The 24,398-nt window shown below is 45.0% G+C and overlaps 1 protein-coding gene across 1 annotated transcript in view; it reads left to right on the top strand.

Moving 5' to 3' along the window:
* Positions 1-24,398, top strand: part of LOC113591155 (PC3-like endoprotease variant B) — a 120,603-nt gene that overhangs the window by 2,396 nt on the left and 93,809 nt on the right. The window contains 2 exon segments of the mRNA XM_035528327.1: positions 2,294-2,469; positions 20,481-20,570. Of these exon segments, the coding sequence (XP_035384220.1) occupies positions 2,294-2,469; positions 20,481-20,570 (266 nt within the window).

Here is a 24,398-nt window from a genome sequence, read left to right as displayed (position 1 = left end):
CATGTGGGAATACACAGAGCTACACGCACATTCAACTGCTTCTAGTATCTTTGCAAAAATATAGTTCAACAGGAGAAAAAAAGGTTTCTTTTTTAATTAATGTCATCTAAAATTGTCTCTTTCGTGAGGTAGAGGTTGTCAACTTTCTTTCTTGTTGTCTAAGATGTTACTGTAAACATTTTAGGTCTTCTTGTACTGAAAATGTTACACTAAATGGATCTGAGATTATAGTTTTTGGGGGGATTTTAAAGTGCCCGGGTATGCACCTTTAAATATGGATGCATTTATGGTGACATATTATGGTTACCACAGGAAAAATCCTGGGAATGCTCCTCATTTTATGCTTGTGAAAACCTTTGAGAAATTATTGTTATCCATTATATGCAGCTTAGTTGTTTTATACCGATGCCCTGCCACTGTATTTATCTGTATGCTGCTGACGGCCTTCGCTCAGATGACTGTGAGCATTGATTAAGGCTGTGATTATATTCACCCACCCGTCTAGCAACAAACAAGCAGAGGAGAACGGGGAAACTCCGGCTCTGCCAAGTCCCATGATTCCCAGACATGCTGTCTGTTTGGCTCTCCGGGACGCCCCACGCGTTTCACTGTACGGCAGCAGGAGAATGGCATCATAACCTTTTAAATATATTTGGTCTTTCTTCTGGCTGTATCACAGAGCTTAGGTTCATGTGGTGTAACAGAATTCATGAATATAAAAAGTCTAAATGAACTCATTGCATAGCTAATAATAAAAATACATTTAATTCACATTATTTCGCTTTTTTAGGATCAAAAATCCAGTACTAAATGTGCTTCAGAAAAATTGACAAATAATAGAGTGTAGAGAGACTAGTGTGAAATAGTGAAGCTGCTATTGGCTGTCAGTATAACAGTATAGATGTCTGTTGTTAAATCTCAAAGGTCTTGTGGAAGCTTGGTTGGTGTAACAGTGACTGGAATTTCTACAGTATATAAGGTGTAACTTATCTGCTACCCTGCTGTTTTTGGTGAGCTGATTTAAAGTGTGCTTTTTTTTAGATATTGCATACAATTTGTGCATTCATTCATGGCAAAATATACTCATTTGCTTCACATATTTTCCAAAATAAAAAGCACAAGTAGGCTAATTGTATAATTATACGAACAGTATGCAAATACAGATATGGCTTGTTGCTGGGGTTGATGAAGAAAAGCACTTTTTTAGCAGTTCGAAAGGGGACATGAGGCGTGGTCTTTAGCACCAGCGGGCGGAGCTGATATAGGCTTCTGGGGCCGGTTTGTGCAGCAGCCCCACGTATGAGAGATTCTGCGCATTCAGCATTCAGTTGATTCCTCCTGGGCTTGCAGACACAGCCAGCACGAATCCTGCTGGAGGATGGTACTACTCTTTTTTCGTGTGACTTGCAAACTAATAACAATGATGTGAAGAGAAGAGGAGGCAGTGCAGAGCCCTGGTCATTGTGCATTGGCTCCTCCACCACAAGCTGTGGGAAACCACATCACAGGATGCTAGCTGATAGATCCCTACTGTAGTCTACTTGTGTTGGCGCTCCACCCTGGTGTCTGAAGCGTTCGGCCAAAAGCTGGTGCTAATCTATCGCTTTACCATAGATAGTTTGCATGAAATATGCATATGGAAGGCTGTCATGCAGTAAAACGCAAGTGCATGTGGATTACCATGGGAAGGCAAAGATCTTTACTGTTATCTTTGCTTGCATTCACAGTCTGTACAATAACGCTATTGTGTCACTGCAGTGCAGGGAGTGTGAAGAGAGTCTTCAGAAGTAGATCTGCAGTATCACACACTCCATAACAAGCCTCTCATGGGGAATCTCTGGTTTTGTTTGCTTGGGGTTTTGTATGTCTGGTTTTGTTATTTAGCAATAACTTATATAAAACCTGTAGGTAACAGGTATTCTTCGTTTCATGTTTCGAATAAACTCAGCTAACTTCATCAACTTTCTGTGATGTAGAGTAGGGCTAGTAGCTATATCACAGATATGTTTGGAAAAAGCCTACATGGAGTAACACAGTATATGGTCAAAGTATTCTTTGACATGTGAAAGCAGAAAAGATGGGTTGACCCAAATCCAGAGTTTCTGAATTTGACATTTTTAAAGATCTCAACAGCGAACGGCCTTTGCACCTTTTAATAGTTGAATTGGTTTTATTAATTATAACCAAGACATGCAAGACCTTGTATAGTCCCCCTGGATGACAAGCAGGCCATCTGAAATAATTGTCAACATCATTTTCATTCTTCTTCTTGTTCTTCTTTTTTAAATCACAGGGCATGTGGTGCGGTTTGCTGCGGTGGCGACGTTCTGTGTGCCGCAGTGGCGCTGTTTGGCCGCCGGAGGGCAGCGCGGGACCGATGCGCATGTTTTCTACGCAGTGGCGCTGGAGAGAGGCAGCAGGGCGGCGCGAGCCCTGGCCGAGCAACACGGGCTGCAGTTCATCTCGCGGGTCAGCGCATATTTTAAACGGCCTTTATTGCATTCACTTAGCTCCCCTCCACCATTCACCCCCCCCTCTAAATCCGTTTACTGAGGGTCTTTTATAAGCAGAATTGTGAAAGTGCTGACTGTTATTTCCATTTTAAGGATATCTGACTTTCATCAAATTACAGTAAGGTTTTTGAATATTTCATGTTAGATCCCAAAAAATCCTTTACGCACTGTACCCCAGTAGACACCCATAAAAATTCATTTCTAAAATGGACACCTAAATCATTATACATTCAGCATTGCACACTTTGCATCCTTGTCCTGTAATCAACATGTACAGTAAGTGAAAATAATTCAGAAGAAAGCTCCACACATGCTGTCGTATTTATAGGCGCTTAGAATATTCTCAAATAAGACTAAAATGATGAACACATTTCCATCTATTCTGTGGCACTGCTGCCAGTTGAGTGTTGTTGCTCAGCACAGCACAGCAGTACGATTCAGCCTTCGGCCCATGCACTGATGCTGCTATTGGCCCTGGCACTTCCACGACTCATAAATAATGCATGCCTTTGACCTTTCGCTGGGGTTTATTGAAGGGTGAAGGCCTCCCACTGGCCTGCCGGGTGCCTGGCACCAGGCGTGCTCCGTTCCAGCCCCCTCTCACGTACCCCCCCACCCCGTTCTCACGTCGCCTCTGCAGGTGTGCGAGGACGAGGAGATGTCTCGACCACCCAAGTTCCCCCCCGCCGCGAGCCGGTCGTTTTCGGCTCATTTTTTTTTTTTTTTTTTAAGGCCCCGGCTGGTGGCGGCGTCCACGCGTGGATCTGCTCTGCCACGCGAGCCTTTCTACAGAGCCGTGATGGCGGGCTTGCTGAGTGTGACTGCGCGTGCAGACACAGTATTAGTGAACACATCGCATGCTGTATGCAACGCTCGAATATACATGGTCTGAAGTGAGTCACGGAGCACGGGTAAAGACTAGAAAGTGTCCATCGCTGAACCTCCACTACATACATAATGCCTGCAGGAGCTGCCCACAATAGCAGTGTGGGATGCAGCTTCGATCATACATCAGTAGGTGTAGTGTGTGTGTGTGTATGCAATGCATACGATATGTGCATGAGATGTAAGTATGATGAGTAATATGAGAAAGCAGTCTGAATTTGTTCAGCCTCCCTGATTATGAGTGGGTGTTGCTCATCTCCTGTGGGACAGAGAACAGGAAGCCACCGTTCCTCTGATTTCTGCCCAAAAAGGTCTTTTTTTTTTTAACCTGTCGCCTTGGGCTACTTCGAAAATGTCGTTGACATTAAATCTCCTTTGTTGAGTTAAGTCCGATTTAATTGTGTCACTTTTTCCCTTCGAACTGGGTAGACATGTGAGCTGCTGCTTGCCCTGACTTCACTCCATCTCTGCTATTAAATGAACTTAATAGTGTTGGTCTCATCCTCGGAGTGTCCACGGTATCTGCTAGTTGCCATGAAGTTTATGCCACTGTAATCGAGGGCTATTCAACTGAGAGCCTGAAATTCTCCCCTGTCTGCATATTCATGGTGCTTCAAAGACATTTGTACCTGCTCTTTCTGGGAAACAAAAATCATTACTGCCTTTTAAACAGTGTGGGTACTATATTTTGTATCTTATATTTCAGACCTGTTAGCTTCTGAGAGTTCTGTATTTAGCAGTCATAAACCACGCTGGTGAAATATACTGGTATGGCGTGACACATGGAAGGTGTTTTCCCAAGATATATACTTATATCTAAATATTTTTGCATTTTCTTCCTGTGCATAAATACTGACTTTGTACATACATAAATATAGTATCAAGGATAAGAGTGTGTGCTTATTGGCTGGGGGAGCTTGAGGTCATTCGAGGTGATGACTGAGGTCACTTGAACTCTGCCCTGCTGGACACTGGGCAGAGAGCTCGTTCCGTGCTCTGAAAAATGAATTTTTCACTTTGTGTCTGTGGCATAGTCATGTAAACATAATGACCTGTGGTTCTCTCTTTTAATAGGTGTCCCTTTTTGTTTTTAGCTTATTTTTTAGGAAATGTATCTAATTTCAGCCAACATACAAATTCTCTATTGTTTACAAATTATGATCATGAGTGGCTGCTATCGCGATTCTTTTGGTCATGCAGCTTTATGGTGTTTTCTGGTAAATAATTCTCAAGGATCTTTTACAAATGTTAGAAGCATTTAAGCAAATATAAGTATAAGTTTGTAAGTGTTAGCTGTTGGGTCAGCAGAGTACTTTACCCTGCATTACCCTGTGTTACACTGCATTACCCTGCTTTAATTTGCATTACCCTGTGTTAAACTGCATTACCCTGTGTTACCCTGCATTACCCTGTGTTAGACTGCTTTACCTTGCATTACCCTGTGTTACACTGTGTTACCCTGCATTACCCTGCATTACACTGCTTTACCTTGCATTACCCTGTGTTAAACTGCGTTACCCTGCATTACCCTGCTTTACCTTGCATTACCCCGTGTTACACGGTGTTACCCTGCATTACCCTGCGTTACACTGCTTTACCTTGCATTACCCTATGTTACACTGCGTTGCCCTGTGTTACCCTGCATTACCCTGCTTTACCTTGAACCGTTAGACAGTGCCAACACCCACATGTCTAACACCATGTCATCCCAGACATAATCACCACAGTTTGAAGATCATGACGTTACCGATGCATCCTCAGAAAGAACAATTATGGTATGAAGTTTCCGTTTTAATGGAGGGTGTGTTCGAGTCGGATCTGTCATGTAATAAATGGTTTCCTTCAGGTTCTGCTCACCTCTACCTCTCTGGCCTCTAGCTGCTTGGCTGACTGACTCTGCTCTTCACACTGACACGCAGCCCAAATGCGTGGTGGGAAGGGACTGGCGACAGAGGTTCCCAGAGAGGAATCGGCATGTTTCGGAGAGTAGACGACACGTTCCAGAGAGGGACCGGCATGTTTCAGCATTGTTCTTTAGGCACGCAGCACGCTCATCTCCGCCGCAGTGATGCACAGCTCTCCTGCTTGTGGCTGAGAGTGGAGTTGTTTGCCAGGGATTGGGTGTGTGCGCACGCGAGCGGCTGTGTGTGTGTGTGTGTGTGTGTGTGTGTGTGTGTGTTATGGGGGTGTTTGTCTCTCGGTGGCGTAATGAGTGTTGCAGGAGCTTGCGGTGGAGAGCTCCGGCAGTTTGGGCATTGTTCCAGTGAAATGGGATCTGTGTGGTGGGGGCTGAGACGTTGCTGGCAGCCAGGAGGACAGGCAGGGCACATAATGGCACCTATTACAGATATGATGTTTCGTACGCAGAGCCAGAAAAGAGACAAATACCTCTGCCCCCCCCCCCCCCCACACACACACACACACGCGCACGCACACGCACACACCCACCCACCCATACGCAGAAGCACACACAAATACGATCACATGCTTAAACAAACAAATACACACGCACACACACACACACACACCCATACGCAGAAGCACACAAATACGATCACATGCTCAAACACACAAATACACACACACACACACACACACACACCCATACACAGAAGCACACACAAATACAATCACATGCTCAAACACACAAATACACACACATACACACACACACACACCCATATGCAGAAGCACACACAAATACGATCACATGCTCAAACACACACACACACACAAAAGCATGTACACTCACAAGCACAGTCGCCTCCTACAGCTGTGTAAGACAGTGATGCTTGTGGCCTGCGCAGACACACAAACACATGTAAAAAAGTGCTTGGCCTCACCTCTGCATAGTTAGGGAAGGCAGGATGAGTGCAAGTCCAGGCTGCTTTGGGGAAAGCCATTTGCATCTTATTTAAGGGTGTGGCTGAGGGGTGTTTACCTGAGGGGTGTGGCCAAGCTAGAGTCATGAGGTGACGTGTAGTATGGTATATAGTTATTTACTTATGATTTATGAAGTCGAGACTGTGGCACAGTAGTTTGCAGATTGAGTGCTATATTGATGAAGATAACTGTGTAGAAAAGAATCTGTATAAATGACAGGAAAAAGCCTGAGTGATATTTGTTTCTGTGCATGACAGGCATAAGGTGTGGTGTGGGAGGGGATGATAAGATGTTTAAAAAAATGTTTTACACCCAAAATGCTGAGGTGGATAAAACAGCTACGGGATAGTAGGCATTATGCAAATAGAATTTTGTTAATAGAGCCCTACTAGCTTTCATTTATTGTTAAATGGGTAAAGTGTTCCTTCATGGATAAGTACAGTATCCATAATAGATTCTGTATAGTGATGTTGATTCTTTAATACATGTGTTTTAGAGAGGAGTGAGCACGAGGTCTCTCCTCTTCACCCAGTGGTGAAGGCTCTCACTGAAATCCTCTCTCCCTGCTGGTGGAGAATGCTGCTCCCAGATTAGCATCTCATTACCATAGCATTACCATAGCATTACCATACTATTACCATACTCCAGCTCGTGGTGGTGTGTGGGGCCATGGTATCAGCTCATCAAGACGTTCAGCCCTCCCCGTGTCAAGCTTCTGCTCTCTCTCCCTCTTCCCTTCCAACATATACTCATCCCCATCCCCTCATCCTTCTACACGCATCCCTGTATTCCTTCGGACTTATCCCCTGTTCCCTCTTATATCCCTCCATTCTCCGTTGTGATACCGTCTGCACATGTATTCTCCACCTCTGTCTGGTTAAGCATAGCTCGCGTCACTGAGAGAGACACACAGGTTTGAGGAAATTTTCAATGCACTAAAAGTTTCTTTAGTGAAGGAAACAATATATTTAAAGTCTTGAAGGCATGTTGAAATCAAATCTGTTCTGCGGTAACATGGTCACATGAAATATTGTTGATCTTGTCACCTTGTGGAAATGAGTAATCTTGGAAATGCTCATCTCTTTACTCTCTCTGTATATTTCTTAATAATAATAATAATAATAATAATAATAATAATAATAATAACAACAACAATAAGAAAATAATAAGAAAATAATTTTCAGAATATATTAGATTATTGTTGTTATTATCATTTCATGTCTTAAGAGGTGTTGAGTGACCGTGTTGGAATTGTTTTTAATTCAGTTTTTCATTGTTGATCAATTGGAGATTAATGAAAGCTTCTGCTACTAAACGTCACTACCTGGTAACAGGAGCTGGTGAGAGTGTTAAGGTTCATGGGAGTGCAGTGGGAGTGTGGTGGGAGGGGAATGGGAGTGTGATGGGAATGTGGTGGGAGGGGAATGGGAGTGTGATGGGAATGTGGTGAGTGTGGAATGGGACTAGGATAGCAGCTGGATAGTAATGTGATGAGAGTGTTTTTGGAGTGTTGTAGAAGCAGAATGGGGGTGAGATGAGAGTGTGTTGGGAGTGTGATGGGAATGTGGTGGGAGGGGAATGGGAGTGTGATGGGAATGTGGTGAGTGTGGAATGGGACTAGGATAGCAGCTGGATAGTAATGTGATGAGAGTGTGTTGGGAGTGTGAGAGCATTGTAATAGCCCCCTAGACAGTATTTAGTCAGCCATCCCAGAATGCTCTCAATGCTCAGAAATACATGGGTACTGAAATGGTCAGAATAATAGCAAATGTCTTAATATTTTGCATGCATTTAAGAAAATGTTTGTCCTTTCTTTTTCACTAACTTGAGATCAGATGTAGAGTTAGGGTTTTTGTTACAATGTCACTTCAGGTAACCTAAACTCCACAGAGCATAGTAATACAATAGTGTGTGTGTGTGTGTGTGTGTGTGTGTGTGTGTGCGTGTGTGTGTGTGTGCGTGTGTGTGAGTGTGTGTGTGTGTGTGTGTGTGTGTGTGTGTGTGTGTGTGTGTGTGTGCGTGTGTGCGCGCGCGCGTGCGTGCACCTGTGCATGGGTGTGTGTGTACTTGGTATCTCAGTGGTTAAGGTAGTTGACTAGTAATCAGAAGGTTGCCATTTCAAACCCCACCACTGCCAAGTTGCCACTGTTGGGCCCCTGAGCAAGACCCTTAACCTGCAATTGTTCAAGTTGTATTCAGTCATAATTGTAAGTCACTTTGGATAAAAGCATCAGCTAAATGCCATAAAATGTAATGTAAATGTACTTGTGTGTGTGTCACGCAGCCTCATGTGGTGCCACTGACCCTGGAAGTCATTCTCACTCACACACTATGACATCTCCCCTCTCTCATAAAGTGGCCCCTAAACCAAGAGGAATATGTCTGATGTTTTGGGTTCTTTGTTTAACTTAGTGGACTTCTGCACTTGTCTACAATACCTCCAAGCCTGGCTGTTGACAGCAGAAAATGAAGCGGCGTGACTACAACATGTTTACAGGATGTAGTTTGGATCCAAGAGATCTAGGGGATATAGGAGGTGGGGACAGAGGAGGATATGTCTCCCCAAGAATAAGGCTGTGATTTGATTGGTCAAGATTGGGGCACTACAGCTGAGTTCTCCTGCCTCTGGAGCAGATAAATATTTAATGAGAGAGAGAGATAAAAAGACAGAGAGTGCTAGAAAGAGTGAGCGAGAGAAAGAGAGAATTACAGGCATCATTATAGGCTCCCCTTTTCCCCTTTTGGCCTCGAGAGAGGGAGAGGGGGAGAGAGAGAATGAGAGAGGGGGAGAGAGAGAATGAGAGAGGGAGAGGGGGAGAGAGAGAAAGAGAGGGAGAGGGGGAGAGAATGAGAGAGGGAGAGGGGGAGAGAGAGAATGAGAGAGGGAGAGGGGGAGAGAGAATGAGAGAGGGAGAGGGGGAGAGAGAATGAGAGAGGGAGAGGGGGAGAGAGAGAATGAGAGAGGGAGAGGGAGAGAGAATGAGAGAGGGAGAGGGGGAGAGAGAATGAGAGAGGGAGAGGGGGAGAGAGAGAATGAGAGAGGGAGAGAGAATGAGAGAAGGAGAGGGGGAGAGAGAGAATGAGAGAGGGGGAGAGAGAATGAGAGAGGGAGAGGGAGAGAGAGAATGAGAGAGGGAGAGGGGGAGAGAGAATGAGAGAGGGAGAGGGAGAGAGAATGAGAGAAGGAGAGGGGGAGAGAGAGAATGAGAGAGGGGGAGAGAGAATGAGAGAGGGAGAGGGAGAGAGAGAATGAGAGAAGGAGAGGGGGAGAGAGAGAATGAGAGAGGGGGAGAGAGAATGAGAGAGGGAGAGGGGGAGATCATTGTAAAGTCCTTCATCCTCATCATCTTCCATTGCCTGGTCCTCCTCCCTGCTGGGACAGTGTTCAGTCATTCATATTCAGTCCTTCTCTCTCTCTTTCTCTATTTCTCTCTATCGCTCGCTCTGTCTTTCTCTCCTTTGAATTGTACTTTCTCCTTTTCCTGCCCTGACTGTCTCACTGTCTCACTGTGCTACTCACTGACTTCTTCCTTACCTTTCCTCCTTCTTTCCCTCATTCTCTCTCTCTCTCTCTCCCACACACACACACACACACACACACACACACTCTTTCCCTCTCTCCCTCACTAATTCTCTCTCTCTCTTTCTGCACCCTCTTCAGTGCTCTTCTTCACCATCATCTTGACACTAGCAGACTGCTGGGCTTCTCCACTACAGTGTGCCGAACAGTAGTTCTGGACATGTTTGTGTGTGTGACTCATGCTGTTTCTCTGAGTGTGTGTGTGTGTGTGTGTGTGTGTGTGTGTGTGTGTGTGTGTGTGTGTGTGTGTGTGTGTGTGTGTGTGTGTGTGTGTGTGTACGTGCATGCACACCACCCTGAGGGAATCATGCTCCACAGACTTTATGATTACAGCTTCCATGCAGGGATAAGACATACCAAACCCCCACAGAGACAGACACTTGCCAGCTGTTACACACACACACACCCCTATACACACACACTCCCAGTAAAGGAAGGAGGCCAGAACCACACCTCTGTTCTTTATGGCCCTTCAGTCTTTAGTTCTGATGTGTCTGATTTGATGTTTCTTTGATGTGTGCAGCTTCTCCTATCAGACCTCACTCTCCTGCCCATGTGGTCTGCTAGATGCTTCAACGCTGTGTTGGGTAAATTGTGGGGGATGCTGTCTCTACAGACTGATCCCCTGTTTCTGGTCCCCTGGTCAGTTTTTCCACCTCCCTTGATACTTGAACCTGGGATTCTTGCTATTTTGACAAACAAACTCTGACCTTCAAAAAGCTCTGCTGTTATTAAAGCCTAAAGCAATTGAGCGAAATGGTCTGTATATTTCAGAGGTGCTGACTACTAGCATGTAGAAACATTTTTTAAATGATATACGATTACCACATCTGATAGCATTTTTATGGTCCACATGCCAAACTAACAAACACCTGTTATTTTTCAATGTCTTGCATGCAATGATAGAATATCTATTACCAGATGATGGATGAGTAAAACTTTTTGTTTTAGATATATTACTACTATAATGACACAAAGAAAACTGCCAGGTGAGTGAACAACCCCTGCAGGGCAAAAGGCTTAATCAGGCTTTAGCAATATATCCCTCGGGGTTTTACTTCTTGAAAAAGAGAATTAGACGAATTTATAAGCAGTATGGTGGGTGCCTATGAGTCACTAGAACTTTTTTGGCCGACTGTAGTGAAGTGAAGTGGATAAAGAGCCTGTAGGTGTGGGTTGTGGGGGATGAGCCGTGCTTCTAGTGAGAAGGTCTTCATTTTATAGCTGATTTTTATGGCACACTGGAGAGACATACAGTACTGTGCAGAAGTCTTAGTCACCTAAGAAGCTAAAACCTATTTATTCATGCAGAGTTTATTTGCATGCAAAACACTATATAATACATATATAAACACTACTACTACAAATACTACTACAATGTTACTTTTATGTAAAGTAACAAGATTTTTTGGTGCGTTCAAATACAAAGTTCAGGTAGATGTTGGATCCTGGTATTTCAGCCTGCTGAATCTGCAGTGGTGGTCTTTGACTTGCGAAAATTCATCTTTTAAGTAGATATTGACTTCGAACACGGATAAGGCAAACACACACAGTGAACGACAAATAAGACCTACATCTGTCATGGACCGAACAGAACACAACTAAAGCTGAGATCACTTGGACGAGGGACAAAACAAGCAAGAAACTAAAAAAAATTAAAAATGACATAGTTTTTTGCCACAAGGAATAAATGCTTTACAGGAATAAATGCTTTACAGGAATAAATTCTTACTTTCCTAAGCCTAAGACGTTTGAGAGCCTAAAACTTGTATGAAACCATATTTAACAAAACAAAAGGGTTTATTCAGGGAAAAGAGCAATTATGGGATTTAGCATTTTTCAGTTTCCCCTGTCTGACCCACCTGATTTAACTCATCGTCTGACTCTCAAGTCCTTCTAAAGATGAGACAGATGTGTTTTAGGGAAAAGACACAAATGTGTAAAAAAAGGAAACCCTCTATGATGCAGTATTTGTTAACGAAAAATCAACCGATAGGAATAAAAAAAATTCAACAAAATCAAATTTCCTGAAGATGCAGCAATAGCAGATCACAGCAGCACATATAAGATACATACATCCCCACTCTCAATGGCATGAATGCCAAAAGCAGCAGGCTTTTACTGCCATTCAGATTAGCCAAATAGCTGTAACTTGCACATGTCTGTTTTTCAGACAGTGTTTCCCACTGAGAGGGCAAGATATTGTGGGATTTTGAATCCCCTCAGGCTGCTATAGTATACTGTAATTTAATTACTCTATTGAGTGAGGCAAATGTGCTACTATGAATAAAAAGATGATAGATGCTTCTCACAGAATCAGACAAGCAAGTAGCTGACTGTACGCTTATAAAACTCGCATTCGTTTTCTGTGAACTTAATCACAAACGCTGACACATCGGACTGTGCTTGGTTTTCATTGACCTCGGGTCACCATGCTGTAAGGAGTCCCATCAAGGCCGTGAATCTCGGAAGCCGGAATCTCTGACATAAACAGGAAGCAAGCTGCATGATCGGGATTCTAGGAACATGCTTGCCTTAAACCCTTCCCTGTGTGTTAAAACTGAATGTAGTGTCAGGGAGGTCCTGGGTGTGTTTCCCTGACATTTCCCAGCACATCACATTTAACTGGTGCATGTCCTACCAGATGCCCAAGACACTACATGACTTTGATTCCTCATGCTCTAGCCTGTACACAATGATTCAGCGTAAAATATGTGTTAATGTCAGATTTCAACAAAGGTAAGTGACCACATGCTTTTGAAGTTTTGAAGGACCTCTGCCCAGTCATGCTTTTGTTTGTAGGCAGTGATACTGATATTAAGACAAAGATTAACCAGTTTTTCATTTGGCATCTTAGCTCTCTGCTTAGATACACCACTCGGCAAATTTAGGGCACCTGCTTTCTGCTTATTTTTACTGTTTTCTACGTTTAACAAAAATGGTGTAGGTATTAACACAGTGAAATAACACATGTGATTTTAGATCATTGAAAGTAACTGTCCTATCTTTTGATGACAGCTTTACACGCTCTTGGTGTTCGCTTAAACAGCTTCATGAGGCAGCCACCTATGAAGCTTTTCCATCAGTCTTGAAGACATTCTCCTATAAGCAGCATTTTAAAAATGTTATTTTTGTTTTGTTTTTTTTAATCTCATATATATGTTTTGTTTTGAAATCAATTTATATATCTACCCTGTCATAATAATGAATTTAAGCATAATGTTTATATGAAAATGCCTCTAGGGCTTTGAAAAACATATTAATTCATGTGTATCCAAACTTTTGACTGGTAACATATGTGCACAGCTGATCAGTTAGGGACTCTTGTTACATTGTGTGCTACATTGAACGGTTTGTCTTAGATAGTAGCAGGCTAGAAGATCCATTAGCCTTACCTCTCCTGACCTGAGAACTGCATTAACTCCCTGCACATGTTATTACTGGGGCATCAGAGTGGGTGGTGTAGCCTGCTTCCTAGAGCTCCAGTGTGGGAAAGCCTTCAAAAAAGCTTACGATGATATGTCTGCAGTTGTTTTGGTTTCCTGATGTAAGTTTCTCTGTAATGCATATATAAACTGAACAGACTATTTAGTAAAAAAAATAAACGAATACTGCTAAATAAATGTTACATCTTTGTATCTATAAAATATTGGGGGGCTTCTGAGGGGCTCCTGGGGGGGGGGGGGGTATCTCCCCTTAAAGATGCAAATGGTTTATTCTGCCCCGTGCTGATGCCTTCTCCCCCCGCCCTGAAAAAGGAAAAAGGTTATCAAAATAAGACAAAGAAATCAAGTTGAAGTAACACAGCTGAGCTCCTTTTTATTCTATGAGAAATGAAATGGGTTCAGTTGTTTTGTTTTTTTCGGAATGGTTTAAGAACGGTTTAACGGTTATTATCAGCTAGTTGTTTCCAAAAGGCGGTATGAGCAGCAGGGAGAGGTTTTATATATATAAATATGCTCCATAGGACATCACAGGAAAACACAATATGGCTATTGGGACTGAAGAAGACAGGGAAGAGTGGTTGTGGAGAAAATGTCAAGCAGGGTATATCCTACAGTATAATGAGTGTCTGTTTTTTTTTTCTCCTTTTCACAATGTTATGTGACGTTAAATGCCATCATGCTCTCTACTTGAAGCGTAACTTTATGAAACACACGAGCCTCAATTATAAAAAGTCACTGAGTTGGTGAGTACATTAATAACGTTGCATTAATAGTACATATGGCCACATATAACCTTTCCCCTGTTTTTTTATGGGCCCACAGAGTACATTCGCTCACGGCCCAGAATTCAGTGGCTGTTATAAAGAGCTACTGTCTATTAAATTAACAAAAAAAAAGCGGACATTTCAGGTCGCCATGTTTGCATGAAAAGATATTCTCCAGAAAGCAAATTACTGCTGTTTTTTCAGCCTTTGGAAGCCAGCGGAGTTTATTACGGACGCTGTGCAGCTGAAAAGGCTTCGTAACAAAGATGAGCAATTTGGCATAGTCTTTCGCTGTTCACCAAATTCGGGAAGATGAGCTAAAATGAACTGTTTGGAGAAGGTTTTTTGACTGAGTTGTTAGTATAATTCAGGAGTGAAGTGTAGACGGCGTTGATTTTTCTTCCGCCCCTCCGTATCCTGTTCGGATGCTGTTGACTCGCTGCTCAAGGCTGGTTTTGGTGTCTCGTTTTAGCGCCTACAGCACGTCTAACGGCCGCGTAATTTCCCAAAAGCACAATAAAACGTACAGAATGTTACTGTCCGCCGCCTTCATAGCAATAGTATATCGCTCAGGACGTACGAATGCAGGAATTCCTCTCATTGTAAAAACCTTTCGCCGAGTCTTGTTTGTGTACTGGAGTGATAAAACTCACATAAAGGCAGATCTTATTATCCCGTAATAAAACAGACTTTTTATATTTCTCTACAAATCGAAAGGCCAATTCCAAAAATTAAAAGGCAGTAAACTGAAAGAAAGTCATAAATCGTAAACTGGGAGCCGTTTTCTTCGAAGTGCGCCGTCTCTCGAGGTTATTCTGTGTGTGGCGGTGACGGACGAGTGGCCGTCTGACCTCAGCATCGGCCCAGCAGTCATACCCCAAAGTAGAAAAGTCGTTCGTGGCTTAAAATGCCTTGTTTTTTGTTTGCTTTTTTAAACGGCCTTGGTCTGGAATATGGACGACATGACGGCGGATGAGGGGGCTGATTACTTCATTAATAACAGAGCAGATAATTGTCTGATGAACGCAGGGACAAATGAGAGCATATGCGTGTTGTAGCGCTGACGGATACGCTGATTTGGGAGGATATCGTCGCCTGAAGCGGATTCGGTCCTGGTTGCTGTTGATGAGGCGGTCAGGTGGATCAGTGTGTCGGGGGTTGTGAAGGAATGGAAACGGTGAGTGAAGGCGTGGGTAATTCATACTGACAGGGCTCTCTCCTATTTTAATTGCTGCCCATGAATTAGATTACCTTCTCGAACCACGTCCATTAGGAAGGCGCGATCTATAGCGGGACAGCGTCGAGCAAGATTGTGGGAAAGTGACTCTGCGCAGGAAAGTAGGCTACATGTGATTTGGTTTGTTTGATTAATCAGAAAGGAAAAGCAACTGCATCTCTTCCTGCATGTAAAACCATCACCTGGAACTAAAAACTGACAAGATGGAACCGATCTGCTTGGCACAGACTCTTGGACCTTTCATTTCCCAGACACCCTTGCTGTTCATCTCTCACGTACTGCTAACAACCTTGGGGTGGTTCTGGATGACCAGCTAACCTTCCCAGAGTACATTCACCCTCTATCTGATCCTACTTACTCCCTCCCCAGTTATATGGGAGGAGTATGACCCTTTCTTAACAATGCAGCCTGTCAAAGTTCTCATTTTAAAAGCCTCTGTTAAATGTGCATGTACATGTAACTGCAGCTTTTGATTTTCCATGTTGTCTGTTTCATGGTTTTTGTGGAGTCCTGTATTCTGACCCACTTGGTCTCATTGAGGTCCTGTAGACCAACTCCTATGGTTTTGGCTAGGCTCTGTATTCTGGCCCATTTAGCAGATCCACATGGTCTATGTGAAGTCTTGTGTTCTGACCAACATGATTTCTGTGAGGTCTTGTAATGTGGTCTATGTGGTTTCTCTGAGGTCCTGTAAACTGACTCAGTTTATGTGAGGGCCTGTAGTTTGTCTTGTACAGCCTCTCTGAGGGCCTGTTGTGTGTTTTACATGGCCTTTTGAAGGTCCTCTGTTAAGACTCACATGACCTCTGTGAGATCTTGCAGTTACACTGAATTAGTCTTATCTGATCTGATGGTGGCAGACAGAGAGAAGATGTGCACTCGGTACTAGAGCCTGTGCTGTTATCCCTAGCTTGGTCTTCACTATATATGAACATATACAATATTGATTACCATAAATACTAGCTATAGGTTTGGACATACAAATATAACAATTGTTTATAATTAGATTAGTTCATGGTTCATTGAAATGTAATTTGTCCATTTACATTTACATTTACGGCATTTAGCAGACGCTCTTATCTAGAGCGACTTACAAAAGTGCTTTGTCATTTACTCATAGAATGTATCCAAGTACAGTACAGTAGGTTAGAGTCCAACATACCAATGAACTAGAATACCGTAAAATATAGGGATGAATGCTCATACCTAAAAGTGCAAAATACATAAGGTCTATCTTAAACAATGATAAGTGCTATAAACAATAAGTGCTAGAGTTTGTTAAACAACATAAACAATACCCTACAATAAGTACTAATTTAGTCAGTCAATATGGGAGCAGTGTCAGTTGTCCTTTAAATATTCTCCAAATAGATGGGTCTTCAGTCTGCATTTGAAGACTGCATGGGACTCTGTTGTCCGGACAGCAAGCAGGAGTTCATTTCACCATCTTGGAGCCAGGACAGAAAATAGTCTCGATGCTTATCGTTCATGAGACCTGAAGCAAGGTATTTCAAGCCGAGCTGTACTTGAGGTTCGAAGTACTCGAGGTACGGATTGGGCTTTGACCATTGACCTCATGTATGAAGGGGCTGGTCCATTTTTGCCTTTGTAGGCAAGCATCAAGTTTTTAAATCTGATGCGTGCAGCTACAGGGAGCCAATGAAGGAAGCGCAGCAGTGGAGTAACGTGTGAACTTCGGAAGATTGAAGACCAGTCATGCTGCTGCATTCTGGACAAGTTGTAGAGGTTTGATGGCTCTTAGAGGAAGACCAGCAAGTAGCGAGTTGCAGTAGTCTAGCTTTGAGATCACAAGAGACTGCACAAGCACCTGGGTAGCTTCCTGCGAGAGAAAGGCTCGAATCCTTCGTATGTTACAAAGCAGGAATCTGCAGGACCGGGTTAGATTAGAAACATGAGTTAAGAACGACACCTGGTTGTCCAAAGTTACACCCAGCCTATGGGCAGCTTCGGATGGTGATACCAGGGAGTGATACCAGGGTGATACCAGGGTGATACCGGGGAGTTTAATTTATTCTAGTACTAAACAGCAAGAATCTTCTAACTGGGCAGGCAAAGACAGCTCTCTTCTTTGTGTCTTCAGTGTTAATGTCATATTCCCTCTACAGAAAGGTACTCATATACAGGCTGCAGGGTGTTCAGAGTCAGTGTTCTTTACTAAAAGGTGCCTGTAGTGATGTCAGGAATGGGAACATTACTGACTTTTTATTAAAACCCTCTGGGGTAAAGATTATTTTTGTGGTGTATTTATTTTGCAGCTCTCTGTAATTAGTTTTATATTTAATTTTTAGGGATAAAAAATATAATGTAATCTTTCTTTTTTTTTTTTTTAAATCAAGTAAACCATGAATGGTATTCTGTTCTTAATTTTTGCATTGTGTTTTTAATGTAGTTTTTACTTTTTTTCTCGAGGTTAGTATTATTGATGTAACTTAAAAACTCTGACTCTTGACTACAAAGCCAAAACTGGACATGCTCCCTCCTACCTGAAGGCACCAGTCTCACCACACCGTATGTCGCTCGCTTTGTGCCTGAAGTACAGCTCATCTTGAACTGCCGCCCCTGGGAGACAGGGAAGACATGCCTTAAGGCTCTTTTCTGTACTAGCACCCAGATGGTAGGATGAACTTCCATTATCTGATCGTACAGCAGAGTCCCTTGCTGCCTTCAAACATCAAGACCCGTCTCTTCAAGAACTTGGATGATTCATAGCCACTTCAAGGCACTTGATTAATCACGGATACTTCACTCACTTCATTACATATGTAAAACTTGCATGCATTTTCCTTGTATGTATTTTCTCTCACGGCAATGGTATCCTTAGACTCTGGTCTAATGTGCTAGTATAAGAATTTGTTGCATTGAGACATGAAAGCACTATTGTAAGTTGCTGTGAGCGTCTGCTAAATGCTGTAAATGCAACTAGCTGATGTGTGTTTGTGTGTGTTTGTGAGCATAGAGGTGAGGAGGGTTTAGGGTCAGTAGGAATAGGCTGAGGCTCACACACTGAGCCTGGTCCCCTGCCCACCATTCTCTGCTGTCATCCATCAGTTGGCCGGCAAGGCCTGAGGTAGTCGCAGCCCCTGGGCCTCCCAGGCAGCTTGACAGCGTCCTGGGGTGAGGTGCTAGAACAGCCTCACACCACCCTGTTCTAGCATCACTCTCACCCTGCTGTGTGATTACTGTCCGAGAGGGACTGTGCTGCCCGTGGGTCTGCAGTGATAGGTGGTGTGTCACGGAGGTGAGTGGAGAGAGAGATAGAGAGAGAGAGAGAGAGAGAGATTTGGAGAGGGGGAGAGAAAACAACCGAGCTTAAGGGGAGAGTAAAACGGAAAGAGAGAGAAAGGAAAAAAAACAAGGTGTGGGAGAGGAGAGCGAGAGATGGAGTAAAGAGGAGTAAAAATAGGAGCTAGAAGGAAAGATTACGGATGGATGAGAGAAAAGGATAAAGAGGAGGGAGAGCAGAAACGGAAAATCGGTTAGAGATCTAAACAATAAAGGAGAGGTGTGTATGTGAAGGGTGGGGAGTGTGTGCGAGGTAAGTGTAGGTGTGGGGAGTGTGGGGGGATGAGTATAGGTGTGGGGAGTGTGTGCGAGGTAAGTGTAGGTGTGGGGAGTGTGGGGGGATGAGTATAGGTGTGGGGAGTGTGGGGGGATGAGTATAGGTGTGGGGAGTGTGTGGGGGGATGAGTATAGGTGTGGGGAGTGTGGGGGGATGAATATAGGTGTGGGGAGTGTGGGGGGATGAGTATAGGTGTGGGGAGTGTGGGGGGATGAATATAGGTGTGGGGAGTGTGGGGGGATGAGTATAGGTGTGGGGAGTGTGGGGGGATGAGTATAGGTGTGGGGAGTGTGGGGGGATGAGTATAGGTGTGGGGAGTGTGTGCGAGGTAAGTGTAGGTGTGGGGAGTGTGGGGGGATGAGTATAGGTGTGGGGAGTGTGGGGGGATTAGTATAGGTGTGGGGAGTGTGGGGGGATGAGTATAGGTGTGGGGGGATGAGTATAGGTGTGGGGAGTGTGGGGGGATGAGTATAGGTGTGGGGAGTGTGTGCGAGGTAAGTGTAGGTGTGGGGAGTGTGGGGGGATGAGTATAGGTGTGGGGAGTGTGGGGGGATGAGTATAGGTGTGGGGAGTGTGGGGGGATGAGTATAGGTGTGGGGAGTGTGTGCGAGGTAAGTGTAGGTGTGGGGAGTGTGGGGGATGAGTATAGGTGTGGGGAGTGTGGGGGGATGAGTATAGGTGTGGGGAGTGTGGGGGGATGAGTGTATAGGTGTGGGGGGATGAGTATAGGTGTGGGGAGTGTGTGGGGGGATGAGTGTATAGGTGTGGGGAGTGTGGGGGGATGAGTATAGGTGTGGGGAGTGTGTGGGAGGTGAGTGTATAGGTGTGGGGAGTGTGGGGGGGATGAGTGTATAGGTGTGGGGAGTGTGTGGGAGGTGAGTGTATAGGTGTGGGGAGTGTGTGGGGGGATGAGTGTATAGGTGTGGAGGGGTGAGTGTATAGTTGTGGGGAGTGTGTGGAGGGGTGAGTGTATAGGTGTGGGGAGTGTGTGGAGGGGTGAGTGTATAGTTGTGGGGAGTGTAGCTCATGGATAGAGAGTGGAGAGAATGAGATTGGAGATAAGATCAACGAGACTCAAACACACACACACACACACACACACACACACACACACACACACGTACACGCATATGCACACGCGCACATGAACACACACACATACACAAAATCGCACTTAGTTAGCACTGACTCTCCCAGTTGTTCAAAATGTGATTTCATTTGTGTGGCTCTAAGAAATGAAAAACTTTAGAATGGGTCAGATGAAAATGCTGAGTTTCATTTAGCTCCAACATGATAACAGTCTAACTGAGGACTTTTAGTGCACACACAAAATATTTAAAGCACAAAAGGAACATACAGCAGGCAAATAACACTGAAATATGGCAACAGAAAAATTTATTTACTGTAACTGTGAAGGTCAGCACACTTTTGTGGGTTTTTTTGGAAAGCAGATGATTAGTTAAACCAGATTTATGTGTTTCTGCAGCCCTTAGGGTGAGTGTGTGTGTGTCTGTGTGGTTGTGCCCATAATGCTGTGTGGAGTTTCTACAGCTATAGAAATATATCCCCTTTAACGGTGTGTGCTTTTTCAGATTGGAAACCTGGAGGGCCACTACACACTGAGGGCTAGTGAGAGCACCATTACCACAACCCTGGAACACACACTGACACAACACGCTGGGGTGAGTGGATTTGTGTGTGGTCAGTCTGACCTCTGACCTCTGATCGACTCAAACTGTCAGAGCTCCTGATGAAGCCTAAGTAATTACTAGAAAAGTCAACATTACAGTTATTCCACCCAGTCACTCCCGAAAGCAGGTGGAAAGTAATTGAACAATGGGGGGTGTTGTAGGGCAGGAGTTGGACAGTGGGTGGGGTTGGAGGCATTAATTGAACAATGGGTGGTGTTGTAGGGCAGGAGTTGGACAGTGGGTGGGGGGTGGGCATAAGTTGGACAGTAGCTGAGCTGTAAATACCCCACTCCTCTGGATTAATATGCAGAGTGGGTTCTATTAATGAAGTCACTCACGGCCTTCAGCCATTTAAACAATGCTGACTTAGCACTAGCGTTCTGCACACCCCAACAACACCCTTAGCGTTCTGCACATCCCACTGCAACACATTCCTGAGAGACAGAGAGAAAAAGAGAGAGAGAGAGAGAGAGAGAGAGAGAGAGAGAGAGAGAGAGCGAGAGAGAGAGAGAGAGAGAGCGAGCCACTGTGGAAAGAAACCTGACAATGTCCCTGATTCTACAGTTTCAGACAGATGCACTAATATACAGCTGCTGGAATATGGAAACCAGAATGGCAGCGTGTTCACAACACTCCAATACATCAGCGTGAGCCATATAAACAAATGTTCACACAGAGCTGATGAGCATTCTAAATAAGAGAGATGTGTGTGTGTGTGTGTGTGTGTGTGTGTGTGTGTGTGTGTGTGTGTAGAAAGGAAACCGAGGGAGGAAGTTTCAGATGTAGCTGCAGGTGTGTCTTTGTTAAGGTGATTAGATTGCTCTGTGTGTGTCTGCATTTAGGGTGCTTTAACGCTGTCACACAGACACACCCACACACACACATACACACACACTGCTGCCCTCTTAAAGCCATGATACACACACAGTCCCAGTGCTACTGTACCCTCCCACTCTGTCTGTGTGTGTGCATGTGTGTAAAATCACCCCTGATTAATTACCCTCATTTAGTTCACCACCTAACGAGCCCATATGGGCTTTTAGGATTTCATTAGGCTGCTAAAATCACAGAAATGACTTTGTAGCTTGGTCATTTAGAACTATTACATTTTTCGTGCACATCAGTTATAGTGTCGAGAGGAATATGGATTATAGTGAATACTAAAACCTCATGTTCATACTAATTCATCTAAACCATGTGTTACATGATCTAAATCAGCCAATGCTATACACTGTGATGAAATGCCCTATCCTGACCCTAAACAACAGCACAGACATTCTATCTGTAAGAAGAATTGTGCTGAGTAGCTGGTTTGCACATTAGAACAGATATAATTCTGTTTTGCCAGGCAGCAGTGAGTGATGTAATGGCGTTCAGGAGGTGCTTTTGAGTGAGCGGTGAACACGTTAGCTGGCTAATAGCCAAGGTCTCACTGAGCAAGAGCTAAGGCACTCATTAATATCTGCCTTTAAATACACAATGGAGACAAGTGTGTGTGTGTGTGTGTGTGTGTGTGTGTGTGTGTGTGTGTGTGTGTGTGTGTGTGTGTATGAAAGAGAGAGAGAGTTTGTGTGAGTAGACATATGGCAGTACTGAAGATATGGAAAATGTTTGGTAGACTGTATCATACTATAGCCGTGTGTATATATTGCTTATAAGTTATGGAAGTGTATGTATGTGTGAGATGGCTGTGGAGACTCGGTAAACTCCACGATGGATTAACTCTGCCTTCTGAAGTGTGCACCCACCGCATCTGAACTGGCAGGCGAGCGTGCCGAGTAACAGAGGGCGTTACAGCGCCGGGCGGCACCGCTCACCCTCGGCCTGCTGCCTCCGCTCCTTCGGGTCGCTCCCCGGCTACTGCCGCGGAGCTGGTGCAGCGCGACACACAGCCTGCGCGTATGTGTGCGCGTATGCCGTTATCTAGAGGTGTGTGTTCAAGCGGGGGGCGTGTGGGAATGGCCGAGGGGGCGGGGAAGAAGGCTGTGGGGGGGGTACATGTGGGTTGACGGGCAGGTCATTGTGCGGGAATGCTGAGGGGCCCACACAAGCTTGTAGCTGTGGTAAACTGACCCCACCTCGCCCTCCCTCAGGCTCGCTCTGTGTCAGCTACTGTGCTAATTACACGAGTAATTACATAATTACCATGCCCCTACACTGCCAGCAGAAGCTTGGAAGAGCCAGAGTTAAAGCACGGATAAGGCCAGAATACACACACACACCCACAGAGATGCACACAGACGCACACCCACACAGATACACACAAAAACACATGCATACCAAATGTTTCTTCTCTCCCTGTTTAGGGTGCTTAGTTAAGGTTTGGTTTGTTTGAATGTAGATTGTTCCAGCAAGATGTGTGTGATATGAAATAGAGCACAGTGCCATCTCGCTTTCTTTCTTAAAAGAGACTCTGTCAGCCTTACCCCAAACTCGGGTCACATGCAAAACGCACACTGTAGACTGCAGATTGTTCTAGTCGGCTTTAAAAAAATCCCATAAGTGGCACGTAGTGGTGTAAACATTCCATGCGAGCCATAATGTTTGCTGTTTGATTCTGTTGGGCATGAATGTATTGTTTGGAGGTCAGTCACTAATGTGTAATTGAGTTTTCGCTGCACTCTGCCCTTAAAGCTGTTTGTTTGTTCCTGGTTATTTATTGTTTGTTTCTCTGCTGGCGTTGGGATACATTTTGGTACCTTTTCAGATCATCTCTGCTCTCGAGCGTCGCCACGGTTTCGTTTTTCCCCCCTTCCTTTCTTTTTTTGGGGAGGGTCTACATTCCTAAACCCCCCAATCCCACCATGGCTCCTGCACCTCTAAGGCGCTTTCATGCTCTTTGGTTTGCTTTAGATGTTTAATACCCCTCCCCTCCTCCCCTCCTTTGTGTCGCCGAGCAGCACTGGCGGTCAGAGGCACTGATAAACCCGCTCAGATCCCTTCCTGGCCCGCCTGCCCTCCTGCTAGGACGCCTTAGCGGCCAGCTGAGCTGTGACCAGCTGCCAATCAAACGCAGCGCTGCTGAACCGCGCACAACGAAGCCGACGAAGCGATCGGGAGCCTGGGAAGGGGAGGGGCAGCGGGAGAGAGGAGGGGCGTCGGCCTCCTCCGTCCAATCCCCTACCCCAGCTGCCCTCCCCTCGCGGCCGGAGTCTTGCGCCCGCCGTCTTGTCTGTGTGTTTTCGCTTTCTCTGCCCTCTGACCTTCCCTACCCATCCTCCCCGCTCTCTCTCGCGCTCCCTCTTCCTCGCTCACTCACTGTGGTCTGGCAGGAGAGGAGATATGGATCAGCGGTCCGTCCAGACGATGGGACGCGCACTGCAGATAATGAGGCGAGACAGAGAGAAGGAGAGAGCGAGAGCGCGGAAGAGGAGGAAGAGTGCGCAAGAGACGGAGAGGGAGAGTGACAAACGGGACGAGATTGACAGAAGGGCTCCGGAGCAGACGCTGTGATCCCGGGGGGCTGCTGTGGGTAGCCGAGCTCGAAATGTCAGCGGTGATATCTGCTGTACTCCCAGTGACTGCTGGGGACTATCAGACGAGTGCAGCTGCCTGGCCTCACGCTCCCCTCTCTCCCCCTCTCTCAGCCAGCCTGTCCATCCATCTGTGCCCTCCTCGATCTCTGAGTCACCTTGATTTTGCACATTTGTGTGTGTGCGCGCACGGTTGTGTGTGTGTGTGTGTGTGTGTGTGCGCGAGGGGGTGCTGTTGTGTCTGTCACCTCTAGATGATGAATGTCTTTGCTGTGGGGTCAGTGTCAATGTGGACAATTACCCTTGTCCAGCACTAATAGAGGAGTAAAGCAGCAGTACTGAAGCA

The sequence above is a fragment of the Electrophorus electricus genome, chromosome 7, assembly GCF_013358815.1.
Source record: "Electrophorus electricus isolate fEleEle1 chromosome 7, fEleEle1.pri, whole genome shotgun sequence".
NCBI lineage: Eukaryota > Metazoa > Chordata > Actinopteri > Gymnotiformes > Gymnotidae > Electrophorus > Electrophorus electricus.
Note: the sequence above shows the minus strand (reverse complement) of the source record. Positions and strands in the feature narration are given on the sequence as shown.